This window comes from Gorilla gorilla, chromosome 22 (assembly GCF_029281585.2).
Source record: "Gorilla gorilla gorilla isolate KB3781 chromosome 22, NHGRI_mGorGor1-v2.1_pri, whole genome shotgun sequence".
Classification (NCBI taxonomy): domain Eukaryota; kingdom Metazoa; phylum Chordata; class Mammalia; order Primates; family Hominidae; genus Gorilla; species Gorilla gorilla.
In genome coordinates, this window is record NC_073246.2 from 43127225 (window position 1) to 43144658 (window position 17434).

General features: G+C 48.4%; 1 protein-coding gene across 2 annotated transcripts in view; it reads left to right on the forward strand.

Annotated features, from left to right (window-relative positions):
- Nucleotides 1-17434, forward strand: part of BACE2 (beta-secretase 2) — a 109245-nt gene that overhangs the window by 70504 nt on the left and 21307 nt on the right. For both annotated transcript variants that reach the window (XM_019017820.4, XM_031005165.3), the window contains exons 4-7: nt 3457-3585; nt 5012-5146; nt 7574-7675; nt 12883-13032. In XM_019017820.4, the coding sequence (XP_018873365.3) occupies nt 3457-3585; nt 5012-5146; nt 7574-7675; nt 12883-13032 (516 nt within the window). The remainder of the gene's footprint in view (nt 1-3456; nt 3586-5011; nt 5147-7573; nt 7676-12882; nt 13033-17434) is intronic.

The following is a 17434-nucleotide window of genomic DNA, read 5'->3' on the forward strand; positions in this document are numbered from 1 at the left end:
TACCCAAAGGAAATATGTCTGTATGCAGGAGGAGGGAGGCAGGCAGGGGAATTTCCACCTGGAGGCATTGCCAAAGACAGGCGGGAGTAGACGCTAGGGGTGTGTGCAGGGCTCCTGGAGTCCACATGGGTTTGTATGTTTATTGCGGCATTATTCACAATAGCAAAGACTTGGAACCAACCCAAATGTCCAACAATGATAGACTGGATTAAGAAAATGTGGCACATATACACCATGGAATACTATGCAGCCATAAAAAGTGATGAGTTCATGTCCTTTGTAGGGACATGGATGAAATTGGAAATCATCATTCTCAGTAAACTATCGCAAGAACAAAAAACCAAACACTGCATATTCTCACTCAGGTGGGAATTGAACAATGAGATCACATGGACACAGGAAGGGGAATGTCACACTCTAGGGACTGTTGTGGGGTGGGGGGAGGGGGGAGGGATAGCATTGGGAGATATACCTAATGCTAGATGACGAGTTAGTGGGTGCAGTGCACCAGCATGGCACATGTATACATGTGTAACTAACCTGCACAATGTGCACATGTACCCTAAAACTTAAAGTATAATTAAAAAAAAAAAAGAACTGCAGAAGGAGACCAGCTCTCCTGGCCCTGTACCTGGGCACCACGCCCTGGCCTCACGTTGCTCAGCGTTAGGCTTGGAACCAGAGCTACGTGTGGAAGGAAACAGAAGTGATTGCTGGAGCAACAGGCCCCCACTGTCCCATGAGGATAATCTTCCCATCGTGGAAGAGCATTTGTTCCAGCTCAAGTTTATGAGCAGATGGGGGTGGGGTGGGGAGGGCAAGAGGAATTTTATAGCCCTTGGCCTCTCCAAGGAGACAGAATCACAATTACTGAGAGCCTATTAGGCCCTAGGCTGAGAAGATACAAGATAAGATGTGGGTCACTCAGTGCTCAGGACTCCCCTGTGAGGCATACTTTGTAAGGTCATATTCTCCCCATTTTCTTAAAGCTTGTATTCTCCCCATTTTCTTTTTCTTTTTACTTTTTTATTTTTTTGAGAGAGAGTCTCACTCTATTTCCCAGGCTGGAGTGCAGCAGTGTAATCTCAGCTCACTGCAACCTCTAGCTCCCGGGTTCAAGTGATTCTCGCACCTCAGCCTCCCAAGTAGCTGGGAACACAGGCACACGCCACAACGCCTGGCTAAGTTTTGTATTTTTGGTAGAGATGAGGTTTCACTATGTTGGCCAGGCTGGTCTCAAACTCCTGAGCTCAAGTGATCCATTCACATCAGCCTCTCAAAGTGTTGGGATTGTGGCATGAGCCACCGTGCCTGGCCTTATTCTCCCCATTTTCAAGATGTGGGGATTGAGGGTCAGTGAGCTGTTGCCCCTTTGAAGTCAGGCATGGAGCTTCTCACTGTCTGCAGAGCCAGGGCTGGCTCATGAACCTTTTGTCCTCTGTATCATAGATAATTGCAGACGGATGAAAACTTGCGTTCCTAAATACATTTTCAAAATGCTTTATCTGTATGTGACTGGAAATGAAAGATGTATATATGACTGGTTTTATGCGAATTGTTCCGAAGATGATAGAGTAAACCTAAATTGCCTGGAATTAATAATATGTAAAGATTCTGTGAGAACAGACCCCTTCGGGGTTTGCTCAGACCTCCTGACTCTCCATGCAACATTTTATCTTTTCATTTATGAAATTCCAAGATTACTGACAATTGGCTTCCCATTTCCAGGGTTTGAGGAGACAGCAGTAGGACTCATAGGAAGCAGAGTGTGGCTGGGAACAGGGCCTGCAGGGTGAGCTGGGCAGACTGCCCACAGGGGTCTCTGAGACAGGTGGGCTGAGCGCTCTGCAGTGCTCAGGTTGTGTGGTGGCCCCTGGTCCATTCCAGGGGCTTCCTGTCAAGGCTGTGTCAGAAACACCTACTGGGCTTCTAACACTATAGCTGCCTGGGCCCCACTGCTGCTGAATCAGGTTCTCTCAGGGTTGGTTGTGGGCACCTGGATGCTTTTAAGTCCCTAGAGGGATCCCAAGGCACAGCCCTAGTGAAGGACTTGACAGAATGATTGCAGCTCCTTCGCTGTGTGCCAGGTACCGCTCCAAGTGCTTTATAGGTATTGGCCCATTTAAGCCCCAGAGCGGCTCCAGGCAGCTGCCCTTATCCCTGTTTCACAGGGAAGGAAGCAAAGGAACAAGTCACTCAGCTGGCAAGTGGCAGAGCCGGTCTCCCATCGTGTTTGCTTTGCTTTACCGCCTTTCAAGAAGGTGGGTAGAACACCGGCTGGGGGCACCCCCAGGCCCACCCTATAATCCCAAGAGGCGATTTTGTCTCACTGGTTGACCCAAATGCCCACAAGTGTTCTGACAGATATTGCATATGGAAATCGTGCTAGATTCTGCCTCGGAATTCTGCAGATGCTGAGATGAAACAAGTAGGAGGTCAAACACAAATGGACTACACCAATGGGAAGATCTGTATCTATTCCATGGTGGAGTTCCCCTCTCACTCCCTCTGGAATCACAGTTTTAGTTCTCACAGATAGTAAATAATCATTCCTGTGACTGACCATGGGCACCCAGAGGATGCCTATAGCATCTGTGCTACTATAGTTAATTACGTTTTCATCAAAAACTAACAACTCAGGGTCACCAACTCCAGTGTCTCCCAGTTGTCAAAGCCAAAATCTAAACTCAGGTCTATCACTGACTTCCTACATGACCACCGGCACCCCTGGCACACCCGCACCTCACAGCTGTTTACGGACCTTCCCACTTCCCTTTGAGTCTCTCTGGAGAAATGAGGGCATCCTCTGTATGTCTTGCTGGATGTGAGGGAGACACAGAGCACATGAGGGCTTCTGAAATCTGGCCTTGGGGGAATAAGAAGCCTTTTATGCTTCTGGAGTATAGATTTGTGCCTTTCCTGCTTCTTTCCTGCCAGAGTTCATCTGGCAGAGCTAAGCCTCACCCCAGGCTCTGGGGTCCGGGGGATACTGTCCTCCCGGGTCAGCCACCTCTCATTTGCATGGTGGACAGTTGCGGCTGACAGGCAAACAAAAACGTCTGCGGCCATGGCAGCTCCTAGAGAAACTCTTCTCTCCTTACTCTCAAATGCCTAAGATTAGGATCCACCACCTGCCACGGTAACCTACTTCCACGGCTTCTCACACCCCCTCACAAGGCAGTCATGATGATAGATGTGACTGCGTCGAAGGGCTTCCAGAAATATGATCTTATTTGTACAACAGAGCCGTGCCCAAAGGAAGAATGCCAACCAGTGGGAAGCTCTGCTGGGGCTTTCTGAATTCCTAGACCCAATCACAAGCTGGTGTACTGTTGAACCATGAAAAAATTGAGTATAAACACCAGGAATGTCTGTGGTGCGTGGTGTCTACACTGGGTGACCCATGTCTACACTGTGAGTCCTAAGCAGGTGTCCCTCTCTGTCGCCCTCCCGCAGCCATCAAGTTCTCTGGAGACCTTCTTCGACTCCCTGGTGACACAAGCAAACATCCCCAACGTTTTCTCCATGCAGATGTGTGGAGCCGGCTTGCCCGTTGCTGGATCTGGGACCAACGGAGGTAGTCTTGTGGGTATCTTTTAGTCTTAAAGGGGCGAAAAATCACAGATGGATGGGCTGTTTTTTTCTGTTTTATTAAACACCTGAGCAGAAATATTAGGCATGTAGGTGTGCGTAGGTACTGTAAAACTTTCATCCTCCTTGTAGTAGGTCTTTTTAGAAATGGCTAAAATTAGGCAATCCTTTATGTCATCCTGCCATCTGGAAGGATGATTCTCATCGCTTCTCCGAATTCCATTAAAACTTTTCTTTACCGCCCTTGGAAGGGCACTGCTTTCTGTGGGTGGGGGAGGGACAAGTGAGGAGCGGTGGGGGGTGTGGTGAGTGGACCTGACTGTGGGTAGGGGGCCAAAGGAGAGTTCATAAATTTGGCAGGGAAACAGGGGCCCTTGTAGATCCTTTCTCTCTCTCTCTCTCAACACACACAGGCACACACGCACCACAGCACACGTGTTTGCTGCTGAAACAGAATCAAGGCCGTCAGCACTACGGAGGTGCCGGAGCCTGAGCTTCCCTCCAGGGGCCGGCACCCAGACGTCAAAAGTAGTAGGGGACAGGAAGAATGCACTAGAAGGGGGTGCTGCCAGTCCCTTTGCTGTCTGACTATGAGAGGCAGGATCTGCACCCCGGTCGTCAGCTACTTTCATCTGCTACCATTTCCAGGCAGAGGACAGCATAGGATTTATGAGGAAATGTTTTATGATTTTGCACAATGAAGCTTTGATCAGGGAAGTGCTTGATCTTCTGTTCTCTGACCTCCAAGGAACTAAATAATTGTCAGTCAGTGTGGTTAACTGTTTTATTGCATTTCTTTGAAGGAAAAATTTCAATATTGTAAAGCTAAACTTGTATGTACTTTCTTTGGATAAGAGAAACCTCCAAAGCATCTTGATTAGATGAGGGCCTGATACCATCTGACCTTTGCAGACGTGGACCCATAAAATTCCTTGTTTTATTTTATTTTATTTTATTTCATTTATTATTATTATTTTTAGATGGAGTCTCGCTCTGTCGCCCAGGCTGGAGTGCAGTGACGCGATCTCAGCTCACTGCAGCCTCCGCCTCCGTGTTCAAGCGATTCTCCTGCCTCAGCCTCCTGAGTAGCTGGGACTACAGGTGCGCGCCACCTTGCCCGGCTAATTTTTGTATTTTTAGTAGAGATGGGGTTTCACCATGCTAGCCAGGCCGTTCTCGAACTCCTGACTTCATGATCCGCCCGCCTCAGCCTCCCAAAGTGCTGGGATTACAAGCGTGAGCCACCGCGCCTGGCTCCTTGTTTATTTTTTAAGCATTGATATTTGTTTCATAACATTGTCACGAAGTAGAAGCCCTGATTGCAGTGAAGTTTCTCTTTACAAGTGCATGCTTCTCTGTGTAACCTGTTGATATGTCTGTGTATTTTTTCTTTTATACCTGTAAATATTTTCTGTCCCAGGTCTTGGGTGGAATTGAACCAAGTTTGTATAAAGGAGACATCTGGTATACCCCTATTAAGGAAGAGTGGTACTACCAGATAGAAATTCTGAAATTGGAAATTGGAGGCCAAAGCCTTAATCTGGACTGCAGAGAGGTATTTATGCTATGGTCTCTGTTGTGTCTTTCTGTGTATGTCTGGGCCCCTTAAATATGCCAGCTGGAACCCGTAGATGCCAATAGAAGGTACATTACCTCGTAAGATAAAGGCTCATTACATGAAAAGATGCAGGGCCTTGCCGTACAGTAAGTTGAAATCAATTAATTGTCCTCCCTCCCCACCCCAAATATTGCATCCTCCCAACCACTTATCTTCATAGGGCAAAATTACCATTAAATGGTGAGTGAAGAGGACTATCTGAGCTACACCTTTCACCATTCATTCATCTTGGACTGATGGTCCCTAAGCTCAGTTTAAGAGGTTGAAATAAACAGATTTTTAATCAGTGTAGGACAGAGAGGGACGAAAATTAAGCAAAATGAAACCGAAAAGATCATCAGCTTTTTATCCTCCATTCACAGCTAGCCTGGCCCCCAGAGTACCCAATTCTCCCTAAAAAATGGTCATGCTATATAGATGTGTGTGGCTTGGTAGTGCTAAAGTGGCCACAAACAGAGCTCTGACACCAAACCTCAGGACCATGTTCATGCCTTCTCACTGAGTTTTGGCTTGTTCGTGACACATTATGACATTATGATTATGATGACATGTGAGAGCCTCAGTCTTCTATAGCACTTTTAGAATGCTTTATAAAAACCATGGGGATGTCATTATGTTCTAACCTGTTAGCACTTCTGTTCGTATTACCCATCACATCCCAACATCAATTCTCCTATATGCAGGTACCTCTTGTCACGCGCGTCCATGTAAAGAGACCACAAAACAGGCTTTGTGTGAGCAACAAGGTTTTTATTTCACCTGGGTGCAAGCGGGCTGAGTCTGAAAAGAGAGTCAGTGAAGGGAGATAGGGGTGGGTCCACTTTATAAGATTTGGGTAGGTAGTGGAAAATTACAATCAAAGGGGGTTGTTCTCTGGCTAGCCAGGGTGGGGGTCACAAGGTGCTCAGTGGGAGAGCCTCTGAGCCAGGATGAGCCAGAAGGAATTTCACAAGGTAATGTCATCAGTTAAGGCAGGGACTGGCCATTTTCACTTCTTTTGTGGTGGAATGTCATCAGTTAAGGCAGGAACCGGCCATTTTCACTTCTTTTGTGATTCTTCACTTGCTTCAGGCCATCTGGACGTATAGGTGCAGGTTATAGTCACAGGGGATATATGGCGATGGCATAGCTTCGGCTCAGAGGCCTGACACCTCTGAGAAACTAAAGATTATAAAAATGATGGTCGCTTCCATTGCAAATCTGTGTTTATTGTCAAGAGGCACTTACTTGTCAATTAAGAACCCAGTGGTAGAATCAAATGTCTGAATGTAAAACAAAATACAAAACCTCTGTGTGTGTGTGTGTGTGTGTATTAGAGAGGAAAAGCCTGTATTTGGAGGTGTGATTCTTAGATTCTAGGTTCTTTCCTGCCCACCCCATATGCACCCACCCCACAAAAGAACAAACAACAAATCCCAGGACATCTTAGCGCAACATTTCAGTTTGCATATTTTACATATTTACTTTTCTTACATATTAAAAAACTGAAAATTTTATGAACAAGCTAAGTTATATTTTAAATTAAGTTTGTTTTTACACTGGAAATAATTTAATATTTGTGAAGAATACTAATACATTGGTATATTTCATTTTCTTAAAATTCTGAACCCCTCTTCCCTTATTTCCTTTTGATCCGATTGGTGTATTGGTCATGTGACCCATGGATCTGCCTTAAGGCAGGAGGATCACGTCACCCAGGACTCATTCCATCCCTGGGTAGACTTGCCCATGCAGCTGTGCCTGTAGTGGTTGGGGTGGCTCACCTGGTGTTGGCCACTGGTGTCCATTCTCCTCCCTCTGCCACATGAAGAACGTTGCAGGTGGGGACAGGGCTGGCAGCGCCTGTGTGTGTCTCAGTCTGTGATGCACTGTGGCCCTGGTTCTGTTCCCAGTGCAAATATGGGATGTCTGTTGAAAAATTGTCCATCCTTCTCTTCGTTAGTGAGGTCATAGAGAGTTGATTTGTGTACAGTTTGTACAAATGGCTTTTAATATATTTCAGCCTCAAAAGACAAATAGGTCTCCCCTCTGCCCTGGGGCAGGAGTGCAGGTCCTCAATGAAGGAACTTGGGCACCTCTGAGTAAGGAAAGAGCTGTGCCTTGGGAGGGCTATTGATTTGCTAATTTGGGCCATGTCCCCTCCCTTTCCTGGGCCCATTTCCTAGTCTCTGAAGTGAGCGTGTTGGATTGGAAGACCCCTGGTTCCCCACTTCTGAGAACATGAATGAACTACACAGTCCATGATGACTGGTGTGGCTGCCTGGATTTGTGTGTAACAGACAGATGGTGATGGCGGCTGGAGCCACATGGGGCGGGGAGCGCCACTGTCACTCACGCACCTTTCCCTTTCTCTCCCGGTTCAAGTATAACGCAGACAAGGCCATCGTGGACAGTGGCACCACACTGCTGCGCCTGCCCCAGAAGGTGTTTGATGCGGTGGTGGAAGCTGTGGCCCGCGCATCTCTGGTGAGTCCTCGGGACACTCACGGGTCCCCGAGTTGCTGAGTTACGGTCATCTGCTGAGGAGCAGCACTGCGTGTTCTGAGCATCTCTGAACTATTGCGCCATGTATTTCAAATTTTCATATTGTGTATTTGTATATTTTATGTGTAATAGTATAGGTGTAATATGTAAATATATTTTATATGTATTTAAAATCTTTATATTTTGAAGGGTTTTGTTTCAACTATTACTTGCTCATTTCACAATCCCTTTCTTTGATGTTAGCAAATAGGACCTTCATGAACCTCAGAGGACTTGGATCTGAATGTGCAATGCCCTCTAGTATTTCAAATAATAGTTCAGTTGGTATAGTATTTTTTTAATCTGCAAAAAACAATACTTGGTAATATAACTATGTTACAGTAAACAATAAATCAAGAATAAATTTATAGCCTTTAAAACAAAGCAAATAAACCAAAACTTTTACTCCTTTTTGGCTTTCATCCCTGCACTGGTATCTTAACTTCTGTTTGTATAAAAGAATACCAGTTTTTCACAGAAGACAAAGAACAATCAGCCAATCTAATAATTATTTTATGGCCATGCTCTGAAATACAATTAAAATTATGATTGTGGACAATATGCCTTTTCGGGACCTGGCTGATGGTATTTCTGGTGTGACCCCAACTTTCCAGTCAGTTCAGGGCAATAAACATTGGATACAGGACAGCTTTGGGGATGAAATAGAATTAAATTTAGTGTAGTTTTTGCCACTTTTAGCTGGACGCCTGGCGAGGGGTTTTGTGCCCTCTGAGAGCCTCCGTATTCTCAACTGAGGTGTGGTTGTGAGTTTTGGGTCAAATGCTTGGTGTTTAGTAGATGCTTGGAGCTTCCATGAAACATGCCACCACGGCGTTGCTGCTATTTGTTTAGATGCGAGATGAACATGACTTCTGGCTGCCTGAGTGTTCTCATAGCATCTGGGCCTTCCTTGTGAGATCGTCAGAAAGTGTTTCCTGCACAAAGCCTGTACTGCGGCCCTGGCGTGGGGCTGATTGTCCCGCTCCTCTGCTGTGATGGCTGAATTCAAAGAGTGGCCGATAGGAGCACGTATGGTGGGTGCCTTGTTAACAGCTCATAGCAGAAACGTGACAAGCGGGAGAGGGCTTTGGGTTGTCCTGAACTTCAAACACCTGTAACTGCTGCGGGAAGAGCGGCACGTGGATGAAACGGACACAGAGGGGGAATAAGCAGGAAAGGACGCGGGCTCTTTTTGAAGCAGCAGGTCTCAAGGCGGCCAGCCACTGGCGCAGGTGCAGCTGAAACCACGGCAGAGTCTCCATCTTTCCCACTATCTGCTGAATCAGAGAAAGTGGCAGGTGACATTTTGAGTGCCTTAAATTTAGAACGCTTGCTGAAAATCAGACCCTACTTAAAATAAGGAGCGATGCCCTCATTTCTTAAATAGTAAAAATGCCCTCAGCAGAATTAACGGGAGTATCTCACAACTTCATATCCTGAATGGAAGTCTGTCCACCATCCCGAGGACGTGTTTGAAGCGCAGTGTGAAAATCCAGCAAGTCGTGGACCGGCCAGACCCCTGTGCCGTGAGAGGCGGGGCGGTGGGGCTGCGGGGCGCTCGCACTCCCGAGCTCACCGTGGCATGTGCTGAGCCGAAAACCACGAGGTAGAAGGAATGAGATCACAACATTTGTTTGCGTTGTCTAAAATTATCCTCTGATTTCATTCGGTGCCTGCGTCAGGAGGGAGAAACATGGGAAGGTTGTTTGTCTTGGGCAGGGAAAGCATAACAAGGGAGCGTTGTGTGTCTGTCTTACTGTCTCTGGACCAAAGCTGTGTTTGTTTTTCTTATCTACCAGTTCCGGTAAGCCAAACCTCTTGGCGTGGGTTTCCTTCTGGTTAAGGGGAGGGCTGGCTTCAGAGAGTGAAAGACAATAAAAATGTGGAGCTCTGTCCCCTGGCATGGATTGTTCAGATGGGATTCTAGAAATTAAGGGTTTGGAGTTCTGTATTTAGAAATGAACCTGGAGCGGGGAGTATTGTACAAGGTGCAGCCCATGCAGAGGCACGGAGACCTGGGCTCGTTCCGACCCTGCCGCAGTGCCCGCGTGGCTCAGGCCCAGGGCCTCTCTAAGGAGGAAATCCAGACGCAAAATAATACCCACTTGAAGATGACTTCTCACTTTAAAACTCTGTGATCTGAGGGTCGAAACTGGCTCCCAAGGACACGTGGCTTCACCCCCAGGGAGGCTGCCAGACTTTTGGTTAAGGACCATGGCTCTGGGGACAGTAAGTCCCACATCCAAATCTGAGGTGAGCTCCCCAGGCCAGTTACTTGGCCCCTTGGAGCCTCATTGTCCACCTGCCGTTGGAGCTGGTCATGGCACTATCATCTGAGCTCTGTGCCCCGTGTCCCGCTGCAGACCTGGCCACCGAAACTCTTCGCCAAATCCAGCAAAATGACCATCCCACCTCTTTTGAGCGTGTCTGAGAAGGGACTTTCCCTGTGATGCACATCTTCAGTAGACTTCGCTTTTTTACAAAGCAAAGATGCATTAATGCCAGCATTAGAAATTTCACAAATCAATCACAAATGGTCTGAGTGGAGAACATAGGATGGATGAACGAACCACAGGGTGCTTTCTCCCCAGCTGCACGCCCTGGTGAGGAGGGCAGGTGTCTGCAGTGTGCTTGGTTACGTGGCACGTACCCCCAATATTCAGTGTGTGGACATCGGCAGATGCATACAGGGGCACCCACATGTTTTTTTCAGTTCTGGTCTTGGCAGCGTTCTGTCCCATTTTCCTGTCTTCTGTTCTAACTATCCTTTTGGTTTCTATAAGACCCTTCTCCCTCCTCCTTGGACTCTCCCTGTCCCTGTGCCCCTCCTCGTGGAGCCTCTTTTTCTGGCCTGAGCCCCCTGTTCTTGCTGCACACCCTCCTACGTGATCCCATCCTTAGCCTCATCGATACCTCCTGCTCACCTGTCAGTGCCTCTGGAGTGTGTGTCTAGCCCAGGCCCATCCCCTGGAACTCAGGGGACTCAGGACTAGTGAGCCCCACATGTACACTTGGCCTCAGGGGACTCAGGACTAGTGAGCCCCACATGTACACTTGGCCTCAGGGGACTCAGGACTAGTGAGCCCCACATGTACACTTGGCCTCAGGGGACTCAGGACTAGTGAGCCCCACATGTACACTTGGCCTCAGGGGACTCAGGACTAGTGAGCCCCACATGTACACTTGGCCTCAGGGGACTCAGGACTAGTGAGCCCCACATGTACACTTGGCCTCAGGGGACTCAGGACTAGTGAGCCCCACATGTACACTTGGCCTCAGGGGACTCAGGACTAGTGAGCCCCACATGTACACTTGGCCTCAGGGGACTCAGGACTAGTGAGCCCCACATGTACACTTGGCCTCAGGGGACTCAGGACTAGTGAGCCCCACATGTACACTTGGCCTCAGGGGACTCAGGACTAGTGAGCCCCACATGTACACTTGGCCTCAGGGGACTCAGGACTAGTGAGCCCCACATGTACACTTGGCCTCAGGGGACTCAGGACTAGTGAGCCCCACATGTACACTTGGCCTCAGGGGACTCAGGACTAGTGAGCCCCACATGTACACTTGGCCTCAGGGGACTCAGGACTAGTGAGCCCCACATGTACACTTGGCCTCAGGGGACTCAGGACTAGTGAGCCCCACATGTACACTTGGCCTCAGGGGACTCAGGACTAGTGAGCCCCACATGTACACTTGGCCTCAGGGGACTCAGGATTAGTGAGCCCCACACGTACACTTGGCCTCAGGGGACTCAGGACTAGTGAGCCCCACATATACACTTGGCCTCAGGAGACTCAGGATTAGTGAGCCCCACATGTACACTTGGACACATGAACCACATCGATGTGCCACAGAGCTCAGCCCTCTGCAGATGAAATGTGGTCATGGCATTCCTTCACAGTGGCACCCCTCATTCCCTCCCCACCTCATCTCCCATTCCTGTCTGTCTTCAGCACCTGCCATGTCCAGCCGGCAGGTTCCACCGCAGCATCTTCTGCAGCACCCCCCACCACACACCTCCCCAGCGCCTGCTTGGCCCTCCAGCCCAGCTCCCGCCTTTCTTCCTTGGGGAAGCTCCCTGGACAGACACCCCCTCCTCCCAGCCATGGCTTTTTCCTGCTCTGCCCCACGCGGGACCCTGCCCTGGATGTGCTACAATAGACACATCAGACACAGTCCTTCCTCAGCAGCCGGCAGACCCAGGGTGGACTGCTTGGGAGCCTGCCTGTGAGGTCACACAGGTGTCGTTAACTTGCCATCTCAGCAACTAGTGAATATGGGCAGATGCTACCTTCCTTCCGGTTCCCTGGTGAGAGGTACTGGTGGATGTCCTGTGTTGCCGGCCACCTTTTGTCCCTGGATGCCATTTATTTTTTTCCACAAATATTTCCCAGGTCTCTTCTGTGTGCAAGGTATTAGGGCTGCAGTGGGGGCCAGGCCACAGATCTCTGTCCTGAGAAGACTTGGATTCTAGTGCAGGAGACTAAGTGTATCACACCCATCAGTGTAAATTGTTAACTGCCACAAGGAGAAAGGCCAGGAAGGAGAGGGGCATGGTGGTGTTCTAGTGTTACAAGAAGAAGCCAGGGAGGGCTTCCTGGATGAAGTGGCATCTGACCTGGGATCTGGAGAGGAGAAAAATGTCCCAAAAGAGCAGAGAGCCCACCCTAGGCTCTGCACCAGGAGGCAACTTGCTGGGCTTATGGAATTCAGAGGGCAAGTGATAAGCAGAAAGTCCTTGGGGGCCACAATTAGGATTTCTGTCTTCTAAAGGGCCTCTGCCCTCTGCTGTGTGACCTTGGGCAAGTTACTTCACCTCTAGTGCTTTGGTTGCCTCATCTGTAAAGTGGTGAGGATAATGCTATCACACTGGTTGAGAATTGAAGTAATTATTGCTGCAAAGGGCTTATAAGGGTGTCTAATACTAGTACTAGTAGGTACTTCGTGTGTCTTGACAATTTTAATCATTATTATTTTGTCATCACCGTCACTCTTCCAGGGGACTAATGTCCCTGCTGTTCTGTCCAAATTAAACATTGTTTATCCCTGTGGGCATCTGGCGAGGTGGCTAGGAAAGCCTGGAGCTGTTTCCTGTTGACGTGCCAGACTAGTCATGGTTTCTCATGTGATCTTGTTTTGTCTAGATTCCAGAATTCTCTGATGGTTTCTGGACTGGGTCCCAGCTGGCGTGCTGGACGAATTCGGAAACACCTTGGTCTTACTTTCCTAAAATCTCCATCTACTTGAGAGACGAGAACTCCAGCAGGTCATTCCGTATCACAATCCTGCCTCAGGTATGAACTTGGATTTGTGCTTTGCTCTTTTTATCATGCAAAAGAGAAAGCACTCCATGCATGACACGTGTATTAGATGTCACACCTGCATTAGATCTCTATCACCACAATAATGCTGCAAAAGACAGCCACACATATTACTGCCTCTGAGTCCAGGCAGGGCGGTGTCCCTTGGCCGGGCTCACTCACGTGTCTCTACTCAGCTGGTGGTTGGCTGGGTCCCGGTTGGCCTCCGCCCAGACTGGTGTAGGATGGTCTCACTCACATATCTGGTGGCGAGGTGGATGGAGGAACAGAGCCATGCGTTTCTCTCCATTCAGCGTCTGAGTCACATGTGGTAACAGGGACCTGGGAGAGAGAAAAGAACCACACAGGGGCTCCTGAAGTGTCAGCCCAGAACTGGCCACTATCTCTTCCATGATGCTGCCCAAACAAGCCCAAGGCTAGCCCAGATTCCGAGGATGAGGGAAAAGATGCCCCTCGCACTGGGAGGAGCCATGGAGCCGCATTGCCAAGGGTGTGGCTACAAGGAAAAGGGAAGACCTGGAGACATTTTTGTCACACCGACCACATCACCCTTATACACTTTTCCTGTTTACGTATAAAGAATAAAAGTGGGCCTGGCGCGGTGGCTGACGCCTGTAATCCCAGCACTTTGGGAGGCCAAGGCAAGCAAATCACCTGAGGTCAGGAGTTTGAGACCAGCCTGGCCAACATGGCAAAACCCCGTCTACTAAAAATACAAAAATTAGCCGGGCATGATGGTGCATGCCTGTAATCCCAGCTACCCGGGAGGCTGAGGCAGGAGAATTGCTTGAACCTGGGAGGCGGAGGTTGCAGTAAGCCGAGATCACACCACTGCACTGCAGCCTGGTGACAGAGTGAGACTCTGTCTCAGAAAAAAAACAAAAAAGAAAAGAAAAGAAAAGAAAAAGAAAGAAAGAAAAAGAAAAAAGAAAAACTAGATTGCCCAAGGTGAAGACATCATTTTTTTCCTATACTCCCAGTACCCACTGACTCCGTCTTTATCCTACACGTCTAATGAAATGGACCACGTCTGTCTTCCTCAGTCCCATTTCTCACCTCTTCCTCCTCCCCTCCATTACTGAGCCCTCGCACGTGTGGCTCTCACCAGCACTTCTGTAACCTGCAGAGTGCTGCTGTGCTCCCGAGCCCCCACCCTCTCTTGTTTTTGAAACTGTTGTCAGATCAGTCTTCCTAGACCACGGCTTTCACCCGAGCCTCCCCTGCTATGAGTAAGCAGTGCGTCCCCATGATTTAAATGCTCAGGGCTCGCTCCTGGCATCGCTGTCCATGGCCTCCCACCAGACCCCTCCTAGTTCCTCAGGGTTTTCACTGCACCGCAACCCTCTGCTGGGTGGCCACTGACCCTCAAGGCCTCTTGCCTGCAACCGTCTCCTAACCTTTGTTCCACCAACCCCCCTGCCTGAAATGCCCTCCCTCCCTTACTCCGCCTGTATATCCAGATTCTTCCCATCCTTTAAGACTCAACTCAAACAACCCAGCTTTTGTTGAAACTATGCCGAGCAGAATAACCCATTTGTGAGGTTGCACCTCCCACTCAGCACGCATATTTTCTGGTCTGCTCATCTGGCATGGAATCTTATCTTTAGGGTACGTTTTATGCTGTTGCCTTTTTCATTTGACTTCTGTTTTCTTAACTTCTATTTCGTTTTCAATTAATTATAAATTCCTTGAAGGTGAGAACTGTGGGGGTAAAAGATTGTCCTTCCTTCCCCAACGCCACCAGGCAGTGGAGGGAAAGTACATCAGAACTGTATGTGGAATGGACACATCAATGCGTCTTTGTTGCAATTGATGAATTTGAGATAAAGGGAATTGGACTGCAGGGACAAGGAAGGAGGCGTAATTTCAGGAGAAAAAAAGTAAATGGTACTACTGCCTTTTCCCATTTTCATCTTTACGTTGTGGGGATGTGCTCTCCAGAAAAGGAGAGATCTTGGGGAAAGGATTGAAAGCTTCAGGAGAAATTCAGGCTGACAGGAGATACCATGCTCTCAGGAGAGGCTTGAGTTACATGCTCAGCACTGCCCTTCCCTCATGCCGTAACTTTGAGCAAAGCATTTAGCCCTGCCTGTGTCTCTTTAACTATAAAGGAGAAACAATAATACCTACCAAAGACATTTTCAGAAGAATGCAGTATCCTTGGATGAATGGCACTGCACTGAATGATATTACAATGCTATGTTTTCAGCATCTTTAAATCATCTTTAAAATCATGTGCTCTTGGCCGGGCACAGTGGCTCATGCCTGTAATCCCAGCACTTTGGGAGGCTGAGGAGGGTGAATCACGAGGTCAGGAGTTCGAGACCAGCCTGGGCAACACAGTGAAACCCAGTCTCTACTAAAAATACAAAAAAATTAGCTGGGCTTGGTGGCAGGCATCTGTAATCCCAGCTACCTGGGAGGCTGAGGCAGGAGAATCACTTGAACCTGGGAGGCAGAGGTTGCAGTGAACTGAGATCGTGGCACTGCACTCCAGCCTGGACGACAGTGTGAGACTCCATCTCAAAAAAAAAAAAAAATCATGTGCTCTTGATGATTACATTTTGGCTAGTAGAGCGGCAAAATGTGGACATTATTTCATCAGTGTGGTGTGTAATAATGTCAAAACCCAGCTTGAGGACCCAGGTGTGCACTGCTGAATAAATGTCAGGCACCAAGGACTCGTAAGAAGCAGGAGGAGAAGGCAGGCATTAGGGGGAAACCTCAGTCCAGGCGGGTCACAGCCGGGAAGGCTTGCTTGGCTTCCTCAATAGCTTTTAGGACCCAGCACTGGGCAAGCTCAGGAGCAGAATGAGAGGGGTTTGGGAGCATTTCATCTCATTTGCACATCTCTGCATAAGAATTCATTATTGCTTTCACTTATAATGGTAGATATTTTTTGGTTGTCTTTGACATGTTCAGATTTTTTATTTTTAAAAATCCACTTTGCCTGCTGTTTTCCTGATTTCTTACTCAGCATCACATTCCACTTGCTTTCCATTCCCTTTCTGGGAGGGGACTCCAATAGGAAGCTGGGAAAGATCACCTGGTGAGACCCCACACGCTCCATGTTTCCCAGCAGAAAGGCTCTGCCCAGCAGCCTTTCTAACACCAAGGGAAACCGCCAGGGTTCTATCCTCAGAGTTTTAGGATGGGGCCCTACCTGGGACCTCTCAAACATGAGCCCTAATAAGTGGGCAAACGATTGCTCCTGCAGAAAAGAGTCAAGTCAAAAGCAATTACTTTAAACTTTGTCTATACCCAACACTATTTTCCAAAAGCCCATGGGCTGAATCCTATGTGGCCTGTTAAAAAACAGCAGCTGCCAGCCCACAGGGGAGCTCTAAGGTTTCTTCACAGCTTCTACTTTGTCCCTACTTGACCTGCTCTTCAGTGTGGTCACATGGCAGCCCCTCCCTGCTGGTCTCCTCTCAGTCTTTTCTGCTCCCTCCAAAATCACCCCTCACAGTCCCTCAAACCCCCTACAGCCAGAAGGCCCAGGACTCTGTGTATTAGTGTGTCTGCCTGTTTCATCCAAGTCTTTCTTCCTGTCTCTGCCCTTTAAGGCTAATCATTACTCACAGGAAGTTTTGTTTTCTTACTCATTTTGCACTCTTGCTTTTCTCCAAACAGGTGGCATTTTGTCATACTCAACTGCTGTACTCTCTAATTGCCTGCATTTGAATTATTTGCTATTCAAAAGCCAAGAAATTGTTACTGCTGATAGGATATTGATTTGCTCACTGATTGTGTTCAGGTTTGACCCATTTCCCCACATACTCTTGGCTCCAGGGATATCAATGGCCGACTCATCTTCATTTAACACTGCACAGCACCTGTGGGAACTGGCCCTCCTGAACAGCAGAACTTCTGACCCACAGATGCTGTCTTCTCTCTGATGTTGATTACTTCTTCCTCTTTTCACTGAGGAAATTGTCCTGCCTCCATCAGGCTGCCTACTTTTAAAACTCTGTCTGCCCGAGGGGCGCATGATGGGCTCTGGGCCAGCTAGGAGCCATTGCAGTGGATCCCAAGGGACAAGGACAGTGAGGACTTGGCCTGAGTTGGGCGAGGGAGTGATTTGATTCTGCTTCGGTTTCACAGGAAGGCTCACAAGGGTCTGGTTACAGTCTCCATGCAGGCTAAGAGAGAAAAGGACTGGCCCAGCACTATAGGGCCTGAGTAACTGGGTGAATCATGAATTTACTGAGACAGAGAACTGTGGGAGAGGTCTGATTTGGGGGGAGCAGCCAGCATTCAGGTTTTACAGGTTACACAGGAAATGCCGATTGAGAGGTGGGCAGGCAGGCGGACACAAGCATGTGACAATGGTGGCCCAGGTCTGGGCTGGAGAGGAGGAGTTGGGAGTCTCAGG